The sequence below is a fragment of the Lactuca serriola genome, chromosome 4, assembly GCF_051521515.1.
Source record: "Lactuca serriola cultivar US96UC23 chromosome 4, Lser_US96UC23_V15, whole genome shotgun sequence".
NCBI classification, from domain to species: Eukaryota; Viridiplantae; Streptophyta; class Magnoliopsida; order Asterales; family Asteraceae; genus Lactuca; species Lactuca serriola.
Genome location: NC_136411.1, coordinates 75,175,656 through 75,193,774, shown reverse-complemented (window position 1 = coordinate 75,193,774; position 18,119 = coordinate 75,175,656). Strand labels below are relative to the sequence as shown.

At 34.9% G+C, this 18,119-nt stretch overlaps 1 protein-coding gene and 1 long non-coding RNA gene across 3 annotated transcripts; both read left to right on the top strand.

Moving 5' to 3' along the window:
- The first annotated feature begins 7,856 nt into the window (after nt 1-7,856).
- LOC145101917 (uncharacterized) lies at nt 7,857-8,940 on the top strand. Its single transcript, XM_079039222.1, has one exon. The coding sequence runs from the start codon at nt 7,935-7,937 to the stop codon at nt 8,871-8,873; it is 939 nt and encodes a 312-aa protein (XP_078895348.1). The 5' UTR covers nt 7,857-7,934; the 3' UTR covers nt 8,874-8,940.
- Nucleotides 8,941-14,605: 5,665 nt separating this feature from the next.
- LOC145101916 (uncharacterized) lies at nt 14,606-16,625 on the top strand. Of its 2 annotated transcripts, none has more exons than XR_013705923.1 (3): nt 14,606-14,913; nt 15,016-15,775; nt 16,363-16,625. It is a non-coding gene; the product is annotated as an uncharacterized LOC145101916 (long non-coding RNA). The 2 variants fall into 2 exon arrangements; XR_013705924.1 differs by having other exon boundaries at nt 14,606-15,074; nt 15,182-15,775; nt 16,363-16,624.
- Nucleotides 16,626-18,119: the final 1,494 nt, after the last annotated feature.

Below are 18,119 nucleotides of genomic sequence, written 5' to 3'. Positions count from 1 at the left end.
AGCTCCAGGGGAGCTGGATTGTCCATTAGAGGTTGAGATAGCGGATGATAGGACCGTGAGGGTCGGCAGAGTGCACAGAGGGTGTTCTCTTCAGTTATTTGATGAGCAGTTTTCAGTGGATCTGGTACCTATTCCCCTGCGAGGGAATAAGGTTATTGTGGGTATGGATTGGCTAAGCCCCAATGGGGCGGTGATTGATTGTGAGCTTCAGCTAGTGAAGGTTCGCACTCCCAGTGGGGGAGAGTTGGTGATTCAGGGCGAGAGGCCACAGCGAGGACCGACCTTTTGTTCCGCTGCAAGGGCGAGGCGCTATGTTCAGCAGGGTTGCGCCGGTTTCGTAGCTTACGTTTTGGATGCCCGGGAGAAGGGCAAGACGACAGTTGACGATGTTCCTATTGTTCGAGACTACCCGGACGTGTTTCCTGAGGATTTGCCGGGGATACCTCCTGAGAGACAGGTTGAGTTCAGGATCGACATCATCCCTGGTGCGGCTCCGATAGCCAAGGCACCGTATCGACTAGCTCCCCCTGAGATGCAGGAGTTGTCTACACAGCTGCAGGAGCTGTTAGACAAGGGTTTCATTCGGCCGAGCAGTTCGCCTTGGGGAGCGCCGATCCTGTTTGTGAGGAAGAAGGATGGGTCGCATCGTATGTGTATAGATTACCGGGAGTTGAATAAGGTAACGGTGAAGAACCGTTACCCACTCCCGAGGATAGATGATTTGTTTGATCAGCTTCAGGGAGCGTCTTGGTTCTCCAAGATCGATCTACGCTCCGGATATCATCAGATGCGGGTTAGAGATGAGGATGTACCGAAGACTGCTTTCAGGACCAGGTATGGTCATTACGAGTTTGTGGTGATTCCGTTTGGGCTCACCAATGCTCCAGCCGCGTTCATGGATCTCATGAACCGCGTGTGTAGGCCGATGCTGGATCGGTCAGTGATAGTGTTCATAGATGACATCTTGGTATATTCCAAGACGCAGGAGCAGCACGAGGAGCACCTGCGGGAGGTGCTGGAGGTTTTGAGGAGGGAGAAACTTTTCGCAAAGTTCTCCAAATGTGAGTTCTGGTTGCGCGAGGTGCAGTTCCTTGGTCACCTCGTCAACCAGAAGGGTATTCTGGTAGATCCGGCCAAGATAGAGGCCGTGATGCAGTGGGAGGTCCCGAAGTCTCCATCTGAGATTCGGAGCTTCCTAGGGTTGGCAGGGTATTATCGGAGATTTATTCAGGATTTCTCCAAGATAGCAGTGCCGCTCACCCGACTGACCAAGAAGTCAGTGGTATTTCGTTGGGGTCCGGAGCAGCAGACAGCATTCGAGACCCTCAGGCAGAGATTGTGCGAGGCTCCGATCCTTACCTTGCCAGAGGGAGTAGAGGACTTTGTAGTCTATTGTGATGCCTCGATCACAGGTTTGGGAGCAGTTCTGATGCAGCGAGGCCATGTGATAGCTTATGCCTCGAGACAGTTGAAGCCTCACGAGGCTAATTATCCTACCCATGATTTGGAGCTAGGGGCAGTTGTGTTTGCCCTCAAGATTTGGAGGCATTACCTTTATGGGGTCCGTTGTACTATTTACACGGATCACAAGAGTTTGAGGTATCTTATGGATCAGCCGAGTCTGAATATGAGGCAGAGGAGGTGGTTGGATGTGCTAAAGGATTACGACTATGAGATCCTATACCATCCAGGGAAGGCCAATGTGGTGGCCGATGCCCTGAGCCGCAAGGTGTCGGCGGCCCCTATCAGGGATCTATGTTTGAGGATGACAGTGATCACTCCGTTGTTGGAGCGGATCAAGGAGGCTCAGGTAGAGGGTCTCAAGGAGGAGAGACAGAAGTGTGAGAGGATCGTGGGCCGAGTAGCTTCTTTTGATTACGACAGTCGGGGTTTGTTGACGCTTCATGGTAGAGTATGGGTACCGTACTGGGGTGGGGTACGGCAGGTATTGATGGACGAGGCTCATAAGTCTCGATTTTCTATCCACCCAGGAGCGACGAAGATGTATCGAGATCTTCGACCTGATTATTGGTGGCCCTGCATGAAGCGGGACGTCGCCTGGTACGTCGAGAGATGCCTGACCTGCCGGAAGGTCAAGGCGGAGCACCAGAGGCCTCACGGCAGGATGCAGCCGTTAGACATTCCCGTGTGGAAATGGGAGGACATTACCATGGATTTTGTCACCAAGCTTCCCCGGACCGCACGTGGAGTGGATTCGATATGGGTAGTAGTGGATCGGTTGACGAAGAGTGCCCATTTTATCCCGATCCAGGAGAGTATATCGGCGGAGAAGTTAGCCGATATCTATGTGCGTGAGATTGTGGCACGTCATGGAGTGCCGGTATCGGTGGTGTCAGACCGTGATGTCCGTTTCACATCCAGGTTCTGGAAGCGGTTCCACGACGAGATGGGTACTCGTCTCCATTTCAGCACCGCTTTCCACCCTCAGACAGACGGGCAAAGCGAGAGGACGATTCAGACTCTTGAGGATATGCTTAGGGCATGTGTCCTAGATTTCGGTGGCAGTTGGGATACGTACCTTCCGTTAGCGGAATTCTCGTATAACAACAGTTATCATGCGAGCATTGACCGACCTCCCTTTGAGATGTTGTATGGGAGGAAGTGTAGGACCCCGATTTGTTGGGGCGAGGTCGGTCAGCGGGTCATCGGGAGCACGGAGGTGGTGCTCAAGACGACTGAGTTGATCCAGCAGGTCCGTAGTAGACTGCAGACTGCTCAGAGTCGGCAGAAGAGCTACGCCGATAGGAGGCGTTCGGACTTGGAGTTCCAGGTGGGGGATATGGTCCTTCTGAAAGTCTCACCTTGGAAGGGTGTCATCAGGTTCCGGAAGAGGGGCAAGCTGGGCCCCAGATTTATTGGTCCTTTCAGGGTTTTGGCCCGGGTGGGTCGGGTTGCTTATCGGTTAGATCTTCCTGAGGAGCTTAGTCAGATCCACAACACTTTCCATGTGTCTCAGTTGAGGAAGTGTTTGGTGGATGAATCAGCAGTCGTTCCCCTGGAGGATATTCAGGTTGATAGTAGCCTGAATTATATTGAGAGACCGGTCGCGATTCTGGACCGGAAGACCAAGACCTTGAGGAACAAGGAAATTCAGTTAGTAAAGGTGCAGTGGCGACATCGGAAGGGGTCTGAGTGGACGTGGGAGGCTGAGGAGGAGATGAGGGAGCACTACCCAGAGCTATTTGCAGATTCAGCCGTAGCAGACTTCGAGGACGAAGTCTGAGATAAGTGGGGGAGAATTGTAACGACCCGTGTCCGGTATGGTAATTCCTTGGTATTTATTTTGTAGTTTTGCAAGAGGGACTCGGCGAGTTCATAGCCTGACTCGCCGAGTAGGGTCGCGACTTCGAGCACGTGTGAGCCGGGGACTCGGCGAGTCCATATCCCTGACTCGGCGAGTCCATCCGTCTGGGTGAAACCCTAAATCCCCGGGTTGCCCACTATTTAAGTCACCTTATAGCCCCATTCTCGCCTCCCTCACCCTGAGAACACTGTGAGAAAGAACCCTAATCCTCCTTTGTGTGAGCTAAGTGTTTTGTGCCATTTTGTGAAGGTTTGAAGAAGGAGAAGAAGCAAGGAGCAAGGAGAAGAGGTGTAGTGCAAAGATCCAAGGGCAACTCTGAGTTGTTTGAGGTATTTTCGGATTTCCCCTCTTGTTATATGCTTTAAACCTCCATTAGAGCCCTCCTAGGATCTAGTTGATGCTTGTTCCAAGCCTTATGGTTGCATGAATGCCTTAATAAGTCGAGATATCTTTAGATCTGAATGATTGGGGGTTGTAGAGCCCAGATCTACTGCCTTTTTGGAGTTACTTTGCATAATAACCATAGATCTACCCATTTTGTGCATCTTTTAGCCTTATTTCCCTTATTCATGAGGTTGTACACGTAAAGTTGGAAACTTTACGTGGTAAATCAGCTTATTGGACTCAGATCTATCAATTGTATGTGTTGGATTCAAACAAAATCGAGTAAAAATCAGTTGCATGGCGGCAACTCGGCGAGTCGGGAAGAACGACTCGGCGAGTTGGGTCGCGAGTCCCCGATTCCTTCGTTTTTATCAGTATCGAGTGGATCCAGTGAGTTAGAGAGCGGACTCAGCGAGTTGAGAGTAGACTCAGTGATGGAGTGACTCGGCGAGTTGTTCATACAACTCGGCGAGTCCAAGGCAATCTTCTTAAGCTCAAGAACAACTCGTCGAGTTGTTCATAGGACTCGGCGAGTCGGATGAAGATTGTCTGAGTTCTTGGATCGGGAGAGTACTCGTCGAGTCGATGCCATACTCGACGAGTAGCAGCGAGTTGAGTCGAGGTGTGAGAATAGGGACTCGGCGAGTTGGCGGCCCAACTCGGCGAGTCAGGTCAACTATGGGTTGACTTTGACCGAGAGTTGACTTTGACCTGGGGTAAAAGAGTCATTTTACCCAGTGCAGTGTTTAGTATTTGATTGAGTATGTTTATGGACTTGTAGTCGGGGAGATACCGGAGCAGCAGCAGTTAGCCCTCAGAGCTATTCACTCAGCAGCCAATTCACGAGGTGAGTTCCTTTTCAGTAGGAGCGGGTCTAAGGCCACAATGCCGGCCCGTTTAGCTAGCAGTAGTAACCAGATCTTTATCCGACGCAGTAGTTAGCATGTTTGAAGCCTTCGTGGCTCAGACAGGATTATGTGTGTTCATGCTAAGTGATACGTTATGTTATGATCAGTTAGCTTCGGACTCAGGTTCGATGTAGGGGACAAGGTCCCGGTCAGCTTCGGACTCCGGTTCGATGTCAGCTTCGGACTCAGGTTCGATGTAGGGGACAAGGTCCCGGTCAGCTTCGGACTCCGGTTCGATGTCAGCTTCGGACTCAGGTTCGATGTAGGGGACAGGGTCCCAGTCAGCTTCAGACTCGGTCTGATGTGAGCTTCGGATTGCGGTCCGATGTAGGGGACAAGGTCCCGGTCAGTCAGCTTCGGACTTCGGTCCGATGGAAGGGGGGGCAAGGCCCCAGTATGTGCTTGATATATATATATATATATATATATTATTGTATGGTATGTGGTAATTTGGGGGAGCTCACTAAGCTTCGTGCTTACAGTTTCAGTTTTGGTTTCAGGTACTTCCGCTAGCAGAGGGAGGAGTTCGGGTTGATGGCATTGCACACACCACAGCTTCAGCTTTCATCCTGGGGGTTGATCTAGTTCCTGATTTTTATATGTCATGGATATGATACAGTTTTCCGTACCGTGGTTTATTATTATTATTTTGAGATGCATTATGTATGGTTTCATGATATGACACTCACATTATGGTTTTTGGTTATGTTGAAAAACGAAATTTTTGGGTCGTATTTTTGGGTCGTTTCACATGTGTACCCTATCCAGATTGTGAGGTGGCCTAATAGGTTGGAATATACCTATAGGATAAGATTGTGAGGTGGCCTAATAGGTTGGAATATACCTATAGGATAAGAGCTTAAGCCAAAATATGCGTCAACGGGTCCACCTAGACAATCACTCGGGACATGGTCCTTGCGGTGGGTGGACTGAGTGTTGTTGGCAACGCGGCAGGGACAACACAAGCATCATGTAGGATTTGGGAGGTGTAACACGGTGGAATTAGAACCGCTTGTACCCATCCTTAACGACAACGTTCAAAATGTTATACACTACTTATTTAATCATACCATGTGACATAAACAATTAGTTATATTCTCTTTTATTATTAATAATTTTATTACTTAATAAAGAATCAATTAATACTTACTTGTTTTAAAATATAAACCTATATAATCATATAAGTTATTATCAAATATCATTTCATAATTATTGTTGAACATAAAGACTTTCAAATGAATCATTTCTTATAAGTATTTGGTAAATACATTTTGAAACTATAATATTTAGTATAGAAATCCAAGATCTAAATTATTTTTTCTATTTTAAATTCCAATTTTAAACTTGTTATTAAAGGTCCAATTTTTTAAACTGGTTATTGAAGTTTGACTTGGAAACAAATTTGTTAATTATTGTACTATATTATCTTTTAATATTGTTTTGATGTAAATTGAATAGGGAAAATGACTTATTAAGGTAACTAACTATTTCAGTTGTCCATATATAGGTAATGTTTTTTTTTGTACACATTAAGGTAACTAACTTGTTTTGTTTGTTCACATTTATGTAATATGACCGGCTATCGCCTGTTTTTGCTTATGTGGCATCCACCTGACATATGACTTGAATACGTTGCACCTACGTGACATGGTGCATATATGGGAAAATGACTTATTAAGGTAACTAACTATTTCAGTTGTCCATATATAGGTAATGTTCTTTTTTTTTTGTACACATTAAGGTAACTAACTTGTTCTATTTGTTCACATTTAGGTAATATAACCGGCTATCACCTGTTTTTGATTATGTGGCATCCACCTGGCATATGACTTGAATACGTTGCACCTACGTGACATCCACCTAGCATATGACTTGTTTTGTTTCTTCTTCCTCATCTTATTCTTCAAAACAACAAGATGAATTTCAAGCTGATCATCCATGTGATTGCGGTTTACCATCTCGTGTGAAGATTTCAAGAACTCCTGACAACCCTGGCAGAAAATTTAGAGTTTCTCAAAACTCGATGGTAAATCAATATTGTTGAATTAGTTGCAGGAGTTCTTGAAATCTTCACACGAGATGGTAAACCGCAATCACACGGATGATCAGCTTGAAATTCATCTTGTCATTTTGAAGAATAAGATGAGGAAGAAGAAGCCATCGTCGATCGATCTAGGGTTTAGAATTAGGGGTGGAATCGTATGACACAATTATAGTGTAATCGAATGAAGACAATATATGCACCATGCCACGTAGGTGCAACGTATTCAAGTCATATGCCAGGTGGATGCCACATAAGCAAAAACATGTGATAGCCGGTCATATTACCTAAATGTGAACAAATAAAACAAGTTAGTTACCTTAATGTGTACAAAAAAAAAAAGAACATTACCTATATATGGACAACTGAAATAGTTAGTTACCTTAATAAGTCATTTTCCCATATATGCACCATGCCACGTAGGTGCAACGTATTCAAGTCATATGCCAGGTGGATGCCACATAAACAAAAACAGATGATAGCCGGTCATATTACCTAAATGTGAACAAACAAAACAAGTTAGTTACCTTAATGTGTACAAAAAAAAGAACATTACCTATATATAGATAACGGAAATAGTTAGTTATCTTAATATGTCATTTTCCCAATTGAATATTATGGTAAAAAACGGAAAAAATGGGATGAAATGATGAAAAAGAAAATTAAATTTGTAGAAAAAAAACATAGATTGACCAAAGGATGAACAAACTTCTTAAAAATTTAAAATTAATTTTTGTAATTAAATGTTCTTTAACAGAATTATACAATGATCCAATTTTTAAATAAAATTATGTAACTATGTTTACGATTGTGGTTAAAAAGTCATCATTTTGCACATTAATATAAATAAACAGCAATAGATTAACTTCAATTTTAAATTGATAAGAAAATGACATTACTATTAAATTAATAAGTTTCTTATTATTAATATAAGATAGTAAAAAACTAAACATACTTACATAAATATACATTTAATTTTGTCATTCAATATTAAATTATATATTTAAAAGAAAATTTATGTTAATCTACTTAATTCCCGAAATTGCCCTTCCACTCCCGCCAAAGCCAATTGATTTTTTGAAACTAATTTCCAGCTGTATCACTTTACTCCTTTTCGTCTTTTTTCTTTAATAAATTCCGATAAGCTCGGTCCCGAACCGACCCCCTTCCGACCGTTACTCCGAACCTAATTTCAAATCTCCATTAAACCTTCCACCTTCTCAACAACTAACTCCCCAAATCCCTAATTTACAGGCATTCACCCAAAATCTCAAAAATGGTGTCCAAAGCTAAGAAGTCAAAAGGATCTCCGGCCAACCGTAACCTCCGCCGCCGCAAGAAGACTCCCGTCACCACCGCCACTAAGACAGCCTCCATAGTAGTTGCCTCCATCAATAAATCCTTCTACACCTGCCACCGCCGCCTTATCAAACTTTTCTCCAAACTCGTTCGTATTGCCACTCCCAAGAGTAAATCCTCCGTCAAAAAAGGCTACAAAGTCCTAAAAAAGTTCCCCAACTCCACCGACAATCAGATCGCCACCGTCCGCCGCTCGCTCTTCCAGGAATCTACCGCCGCCCTCCCACCACCAAACTCCCCTGATCAAAAAACGGTGTTCCTTGACCTTGACGAAACCCTAATCCATTCCACACCTGCCACCGGAGTATCACCTCCGGGAACTTATGATTTCTTAGTGAGGCCATTGCTGGATGGAGAAAGAGTTGATTTCTATGTGCTGAAACGCCCATTTGTTGATGAATTTCTTCAGTTCTTGAGCACAAATAACTATGAAATTGTGGTTTTCACAGCTGGAATCGAGGAATATGCTTCGTTAGTTTTGAATAAATTGGATTGCAGGGGTTTGATTTCACACAGATTGTATCGGAATTCATGTAAGGAATTCGAGGGTAGGTTTGTTAAAGATTTATCAGATCTAGGGCGGGATTTGAAGAAGGCTGTGATTGTTGACGACAACCCTAATTCCTACAGTTTTCAACCCGAAAACGCAATCCCCATTAGACCTTTCACTGATGACCTTGGAGATGATGAATTGAAGAAATTGATGAATAGGTTTTTTACAAACTGCAATAAATTCGAAGATTTGAGGGATGCCGTGAAGGATTATCTTGGCGATGGAATTCAGAATTCAAAATCAGAGATATCGTTTTTTGAAAACAGTAAGAATTTAAACCTTCAAACTCTAATTGAAGTTTGAATTAGATGTATTTTTTTTCTAATCATGTGCAACCGTTTGCTTGATGAATTTAATTACTATTTACCCAGCTTCTCTTCTCTGTTAACTTCAACAACATCATGATACAATGATGAATGATCCAGCAAAGTATCATAGCAACATGCATTTTATAAAAATGTCTCACAACAAATAAAATCTTAGAAATATTATAGATTAATTAAATTAAAAAGACAAATAAATAATTATGGTTGATTATTTTCACAACCGTATTAGATTAAGTTTCTTGTATGTGGCACTGAATTAGTTGTTGTCATATTTAGTTTTTGGTTTGTTAAGATGCATTATATCATATATCATTTTTTATATTCATAAGTTATTTATGAATAAAAGTAAATTTGAATAAAAAATTTATGCAAAGAAATAAAATTCATAATTGTTTTTCGATTTAACGAAAGCTAATTGTGTTCATAGGAAAACAAAAGAAATATTAATAGATCCGTATATTAATAAATCCTCAATACGGAATAAAAAGACAATCCATTTAGTTTTTGGTTTGTTAAGATGCATTATATGATATATCATTTTTGATATTCATAATTAAGAAAAAAAATAATAGATATAATGATTATTTATAAATAAAAGTAAACTAAGATAAAAAAAATTTATCAGAGAAACAAAATTTGTAATTTTTGATATTAATAAATCCTCAATACGGAATAAAAAGACAATCCATTTAGTTTTTGGTTTGTTAAGATGCATTATATGATATATCATTTTTGATATTCATAATTAAGAAAAAAAATAATAGATATAATGATTATTTATAAATAAAAGTAAACTAAGATAAAAAAAATTTATCAGAGAAACAAAATTCGTAATTTTTGATATTAATAAATCCTCAATACGGAATAAAAAGACAATCCATTTAGTTTTTGGTTTGTTAAGATGCATTATATGATATATCATTTTTGATATTCATAATTAAGAAAAAAAATAATAGATATAATGATTATTTATAAATAAAAGTAAAAAACTAAGATAAAAAAAATTTATCAGAGAAACAAAATTCGTAATTCTATTTCAATTTAACGAAACGTAATTATGTTCATAGGAAAACAAAATAAATATTAACAGATTAGTAATACGGAATAAAAATACAATTCATTTAATTAATAACATACTAATTATCATGTTCTAAGGGAGGACGGAGTCGTTTCTCTCCTCCCGCCGAACCCACTATGGAGGGAATCGAACGCGCCCAAACCGGATGCCTCCTAACCCGTCTTCCCTAAATTCTTGTTTTGGTTTCAACCTCCAGCGGGTTCCTCAAACCGCAACACCCCTCTCTTTCTCTCTTGCTCTCCTCCTGCTCCTCCCTCTACTCCTCGAACCCGTTACAACTCCGTATTCCCTAACAATAACTTCTATAGGTACAACAACATTTTAGAGGGTGTTTAGTTTTGGATAGTTTATTTCAAATGATAAATATTTTTTTAATTATTAACTTTAGAGCAGGTGAAAACGTTGTTTTTTAAAGGGAAATCTCCATAAAAGTTCATATTTTGGGAAAATGTTTAATGAAGTTCTAAATTTTATTTTTTTAACAGAAAAATCCCGCTTTTTTATTTTTTTTAATAGAAAAGCTTAAGAAACCGGCATATTTATTTACTTTAGCCATTTTTGACTTGTAGAACAGGTCATGTGACCAAATTGTTAATTTTCAAGAATAATGTGACTTTTCTTTAAATTTCTTCAAAATTTGTATAAAATATATAAACATATTTTTTACATATTCATATCTATTTTTACGTATTCATATATTTTATAAGTTCTTATGTGTACATGTTTACGTATTTTTATGTATTTTAAAAGTATAAACATATATTTTTTTTACATATTTATATTTATTATTAACCATTTTACATATTTTTATGTGTTATTTTTTTATGTATTAAGTATTTATATGTATTTTTTATTTTTTTTTACATATTTGTATGTAATTTTAGATATTTTACATATTTTCTAATGTGTTCTTTATGCATTATGTATTTATATGTATTTTTTACGTATTATGTATTTTTTTAAAAGTTTTCCATATATATGTTTATGTACTTTTATGTATTTCAAATGTATAAAAGTATTATTTTTTTTTTTTTACATATTTGTATATATTATTATGTGTTTTTTTATGTATTATGTGTTTTTTTTATGTATTACGTATTTTTATGTATTTGAAATGTATAATAATATTGTTTTTACTTTATTTATTTTTTACTTCAAGCCGTCTTCACTATTTCATCTAATTCGTACAACTTCTTCGAGTATGTCTAGATGGTTTTCCTACATACCTACATATTTTTAGTTTTTCTCATTCGATGTTTAAAATATGTAGGTATGTAGGAAAATCATCTAGACATAGTCGAAAAAATTGTACGAATTGGATGAAATGGTAAAGACGAGTTCAAGTAAAAAAAATACATAAATACGTGTATATATATATATATATGTATATATATATATATATATATATATATATATATATATATATATATATATATATATATATAAACATCTATATAGTTATACATTAAAAATACATAAAAATGCATAAACATCTATATAAAAATCTTTAAAAAAATACATCAATACATAAAAATTCATAGAAATTAGAAATACGTGATACATAAAAAAATATAGATATACATACAAAATGTGTAAAATACTTAAAAATACATATAAATACGTAAAAAATATATTTATACATTTAAAATATATAAAAATATATAAACGTCTACAGAAAAAACTTTAATGAATACATAAATACATATTACATAAAATAACACAAAAATAAATAAATTTTTTGTAAAATACTTAAAAATACATATAAATACGTAAAAAAATATGTTTATAAATTCAAAATAAATTAAAAATGTAAACAAATACATATAAAAAAAACATACATAAATACAGAAAAATAGTTATAAATACGTAATACATAACAAAATAACACATAAAAATACATAAAAAATATGTAGAATACTTAAAAATACATATAAATATGTAAAAATTACGTTTATACATTTAAAATACATAAAAATACATAAACAAATACATATAAAGTTTTTAAATAATACATAAATTCGTAAAAATAGTTATAAATACGTAAAAACTATGTTTATATATTTTATACAAATTTTGATGAAATCTACAAATAAGTCTTAATATTTTGGAAAAATTAACAATTTGGGGTCATGACCTGCTGAACAATTAAAAAAAGGCTTAAGTGAATTAATTAGCCGATTTCTAGGGTTTTTCTATTCAAAAAGTTAAGAACTCTAGACTTTTCTGTTTAAAAAAATAAAATTTATGATTTTCTTAAAAAATTTCTCAAAATATTGGGATTTTTCTAGAGATCTTCATTAAAAAAAAGTATTTAGATTAACTTATGTGGTATTAAACCGATATAAGTTGATAAACACTATTTTAGTGTTTGTCAAAATGACAAAGATAAAATGTTTTTTTAATGGTGTGAGAGAGTTATAAGTTATAAAATTTTCTTTTGATAAGTTAAAAGGGAGTAACTTATAAAAAATGACTTATCTCCGGTGTAAGACAACGATAACTTAAAAAAAAAACATTCATTTTAACGGTTCCATACTTTGAGCCGATAATAAGTTAAAAACCTATTTTTAAAACTTTCTCGAATACCTTTTTTATTTTAATATATTTTTTTCACAAATAAATCGAGGGAAAGGGTATTATGGTATGGGTGGGCATTTGAACTTCTGGACCAAACCAGACTGGTAACCGAACGTGGATCGGTCCGATCCAAGATCCACCAATTTTGTAAAAACGGTTTGATCCGGTCCAATTACTCACCTAGCAATCCTAATAGATAAACTAACTTTTTGTAGGGCTTTAATGAGTTGTACTATATGTATCTAAAGTTGTATCGGTCCAATGGGTACGAGAACCGATAAATCCGGACCTGGCCTGACCTCAACTGATCCGGTCCAAGGTCAACTGATCCGATCCGGTCCAAGGTCAACAAATATCTTTGTATCATCATTATATGTAATAAAAAATGACAATATTGGTTACACTAAGTGTAAGACTCATATGAAATTCTAAACATTTGAATTTCTATTACATGATATTATTTATAAAAAAAAAAAATATGAAATTCTAAACATTTGAAAGGTTTCAATTTATAAGAAAAATAAGAAAAATATTTAATTATTAAAATTAAAGTGTTTTTTCTTTTATATAAATTTAAACAACTAATTTAGATAAATAGTTAAAGGAAACTAATGAGACTTTAATTTTGAAAATTTTAAATTAGAAGGAAGTCAATTAATGAATTTGATATCCATTTATTTTTACATTTATTGTAATTATTACATTTAAATATTATATGAAATTTAATAAAATGGAAAAATCCATAAAATGACACGTGAATTTTTTTTAAATAACAACAAAATAACATAACAAAAATGAATGAGAGTATGACATGTGGTAAAAAATATCTTTATTTATTAGAATAAACTAGTTGTAAAATCCATATATTACATTGGTTTTTGAAAAAAAAAAATTAAACAAATTAGAAAATTTAAATCCTCCTTAATAAATGAATGTTTTTTTTGCCATATGTCAATCTCTCATGAGTTTTGACACTTGTTATTTTGTAGTATTTTTAAAATAAATATTATTCACTTGTCAATTTTTGATTTTTTTTTTCAAATTTTAAAATTAAAATCATACGTATTAAGTACCATATATATGATATTAAATTGCTATAAATACGCTTCTTCCTTTCTTATTTTAAAATTGTACATTAAAAAATATTTTCTGTTTACAATTTAACTTAATGTTTAATATTTTTTTAAACCAACACGTGTAATACACGGGTCTCACACCTAGTTTATAAGAAAATAATAAAATATTTAATTATTAAAATTGAAGTGTTTATTTATCTTTTAAGTTTAAATTAATATTTTAAATAAATAAACAACTAAAACAATTAGATTCAATTTAAAAATGTAGAAAATAGAAGGAAAGTTGCATTGATGAATGAAATATATATTTATTATATTTAAGTATTATATAAAGTTTAATAAAATGAAAAAATAAAACCACAAAACGATATATATGAATATAATTTAATCTAAATTTACCACAAAATAACATGTGACATAATACATAATAGGATGAAAAATGGCAATATTATTTTCATTTATTACGAATGATTATTTTAAATATGCGATATAGGAACTTAAGAAAATGCATTATATGAAATGCATGATAGGAACTTGCATCCATAACAAAGTAATCATCAAAAAGGTCAATATATATGATTCACAGGACTTTGGCTATTGTCTCGTGTACTTTCTTGGTCAATTCTACATTTTTTGCAATTCTAACAAGATTTAAGGAACCATAATGAAAGAGTTTAAATTTTTATAAATAATTGCAAACTAATTTAAAATAATCACAAAATGACATATAATAAAATGAATAAGAATATGACATTGGTAAAAAACACTCATTATTTGTTACTTTATATATTAGAGAGTAGATCATCAATTTCAAAAATTGCTATATCTTTATCTTTACTATATTATTAAGCATATTATTAATTTCTTGAAATTTAAGAGGTACAACTATTTGAACAACAAGAAGTATAAACATATTAAGCTTACAATATATAAGTGTATACGTGCACCAAACCTAAATGTATCTTACGGTGTTAACTCTCAAGATGTTGAGAACCCTAATTTCTTCTCTTTGCCCTTTCATGTCTCCGACAACCCTCTGTTACCAACTTACCAACAACTTCTTGATGCCACCATTACAAACTCCGCAATCACTTCTCTATTATATGTCATTAGTAACCTAAACCCTAACTCTAACGCCATCCGCCATCCATCGCACTACCTTCTACACAACCATTGCTACCACAAAGATCTCCGCCTGCTTGCGCTTTCTTATTTTCTTATCTAAACGACATCAAATGTCCTTCTTTGTCGACGCAACGACCTCCACCATGAGGCTTCCAAACCGGGTAAAAGACATCCAAACCCACCACCTGCTATTATTTATGGATTTGTTTCTATTTGTGTTTCTGTTTTGGAATTCGTTTGTTTGAAAGATTTCTAATTTTTAGGGTTTTAATGAAATATGATTCCTAAAAAGAGGTGATATTCAGTAGTTATGTTATCAAAGGTAATATTCTACTTCTAACTTTTCGATTATAAGGTTGGTTGTTCTCATTTTGTGCTAAGAGGATCTGCTTCAATAAGGGTTGTTCAGTGTGGTTTTTGGACTTTCAGGTTGCTATTATGGTGAATTTCTGGTAGCTGTTATGGTTTTGTTGCTACTTAGTTATGGAAGATGCCTTATGTGGTTGATTAACTTAATTAATTGTGCAATTAGGTCCAGATACAGATCTTGAATAAGCAGAGCTTCTTAAAATCTTTCTCATCCAAACATTGTTGCAGGTGACATTTCACTTGTGGAATCCTCCTGCAAAAGGAAAGAGGCCCGCATAAAATCAACAATCAATTTTCAATGTAATCCCAATAAATCAAAAACTATCTTATTTCAAATTCGAATCGATAGCGTACGTCAGTCGACTTCATATACCTCAATCACCATCCATTTCAAGATTATTCCATTGTTGATTCATCTCTCCCCTTTCCAATTTCTGAGTTATCGGCCTTCATTTAGTCAATATAAACAGATGACATCAAGATTTCACAATCGGTTTCAATCGATCTTTTCGTCACCTCGCCTGTTAATGTCTATCGGCGGAAGATGGCGACGTCGGCCATTGTTTCCTTTTCTCATTCTAATCCCGCTCAATCAAGCAAATATGCTATTTATTATCTAAGGCAACTGTGTCCGATAAAAGCAGCCATCCAAAGGTAATCAAATATTTTCGCCGCTTTTATTGCTAAGTAGTTTTTCAAGCGATGGTACTATTGGGGTTATTAGAGACGATGGACACAAAGTAAGATGATCTCTCTATGATTTATAGTCGTATTTTCGAAATTGCTAAGGTCTGGTCAAACTTTTTTTTTTTGTTATTATAACGAGAAGATCTAATTAGGAGAACAGTTCATGTATCTAGTTTCTAAGCTTTTGTGTTTCTATATTTGTCACTCTTCAGTTCATGCAGAATCACAGTTTCATAGAAAGTTTCAGCTTCTCATCGCCTGTTTTGGTTCAAATATTTCTTTATGAATTGCTTCAATTTCTGCACACCAACTGTTCGATAAATTGCTTAAGCTGTTCTGCACAACAAGTTTTTGTGATTTTACCGACAATAAGTAATTATCTATGATTTTATCTGAAAACACACACACAATTTGTTGTCTAATATCAACATACACAATTGGTTTGATTGACATATAGTTTATCCTTTTTTAAATTTTGTGTTACCTAAGTACTAGGCTAATAGTGTGTCATTAAATATATTTGGAGTCTTAATAGTTTCAGATGTTAATTGCAGGGATAAATATGTTATACAGCTAGAATGGAAAAAAGAGTAAAGGTGGAAGAATCGTAGATGGGTTATTGGGCTAAAAATGTAGCGATTGTCGATTATTTATGTCGTAGGAAAACTCCTTGATTTCCTTTTCAAATGTGATTGTCTAAAATTTTTATATATAAGAGACATGCGTTCCAACACAAACAGTTTAAAATCCGCTAGAAGTTAATATAGTGGAATTAATGAGGAATTGTTCCATATTTGTCCTTTGCCTTTGCGATTAAGTTGAATTCTGTAGTTATGGCTTATTGACCAAGTTTACTCTTCCAATTCTTTCATTTTTGATAGAAAAGCAGTATTTTAGTTTAAACAATTATGTTGGTGACGATGATGGATAGTTAGGTATTTATGTGGTTTCGTACTTTTTGTTGGTCAAATGGAGTATGCAAAAAAAAAAAAAAAACCCCTCTTAAAATATGATAAAATATATCCAAACGACCAAAACTAGAAATTCATATTGTAATTTTAATCAACTATCATCAAATATAATTAGAAAAACCAATTATTGTCATCGCTTTTTAGTTTTATGTTTTTTTATAATGTGTGAATCTTTAGGATGAACTATCAATTATTATCCAAGAAATTTTGGAATAAGAAGTCAGTTTATTATATGTTTTTTTTTTCAGAACCTACCCACAACCAGAAGAAGATTTGGGAAATATCAATAACTATTAAAAGATTTTATTACTTAAAAATGACAAAGTTAATCAAATTTAACAAAAAAAAAAAACATTTTCTTGATTCATGATATTTTTTAAAAGCTAAACATTAAACACCAAATCATAAACTTTAAAAATAAACTCTTAAAAGTTTTCTTTAACAATCATGTATCTTTATTCTAATACTATATTTTATTTGTGGACATGTTTTTCAAAGGAAATAAGTCTAAACCACAAACCATAAACCTTAAACCATTAATTTTCGTCGCCACAAACCATAAATCTTAAATCATTAATTTTCATCGCCGTAAGAAAAGTATTCACTAAAATGAAACTATTTGACATTGGCTGAAAGAAAACAAATCATCGTCGGAACCTAATCACATGGTTTCACACATTTTTTTTAACCGATACAACATTATATTTTTGTTTTAAATCCAAAAAAATCTCCCTCAATGAGTTAGTTTTCAAATAACAAATTACCATCTTCCAAACTTTTTCCTTACATTGATGTCAAAGTTGAGTGCTCAAACATAAATGTTTCCGAAGAAAAATAATTGCCAAAAGAAACTATTAACACCCGTCGCTTCGTGCGGGTAAACGACTAGTATATATATATATATATACTAGTCGTTTACCCGCGCCAAGCGACGAATGCGAATATCTTTTTCAGAACTTAGTTTCTAGAAATGGTTAATTCTTTTGCAAAGTGAGTTACTTTCAGGGCTAAAATGAATTTTAAATCGAGAGTGAGTTGTTCTCTCTCAATCACGTTATCAACCACAACACCTCAAAATAGTTTTTTTTGGGGAAAATGTTATATTACAAAGACCAAACAATGAAAATAGTTTCATGTTGGTTTGTTGTACTTTAAGGGATACTATTCAAAAGTATTATATTATTAGTGGATTAAATATTTGTACCTATGACATTATTATTTGTAAGATTTATATTATAATATTATTATATTAATGGTTTGTTGTACTTTAAGCTTAAGCACTTGAACTACTTAAAAAAATAATATTATTATATTGAATATATTTTTAGAAATAATGAGAT

Excerpts from the sequence above, each read along its gene's own strand:
- LOC145101917 (XM_079039222.1), top strand. The coding sequence starts at position 7,935 with ATGGTGTCCAAAGCTAAGAAGTCAAAAGGATCTCCGGCCAACCGTAAC.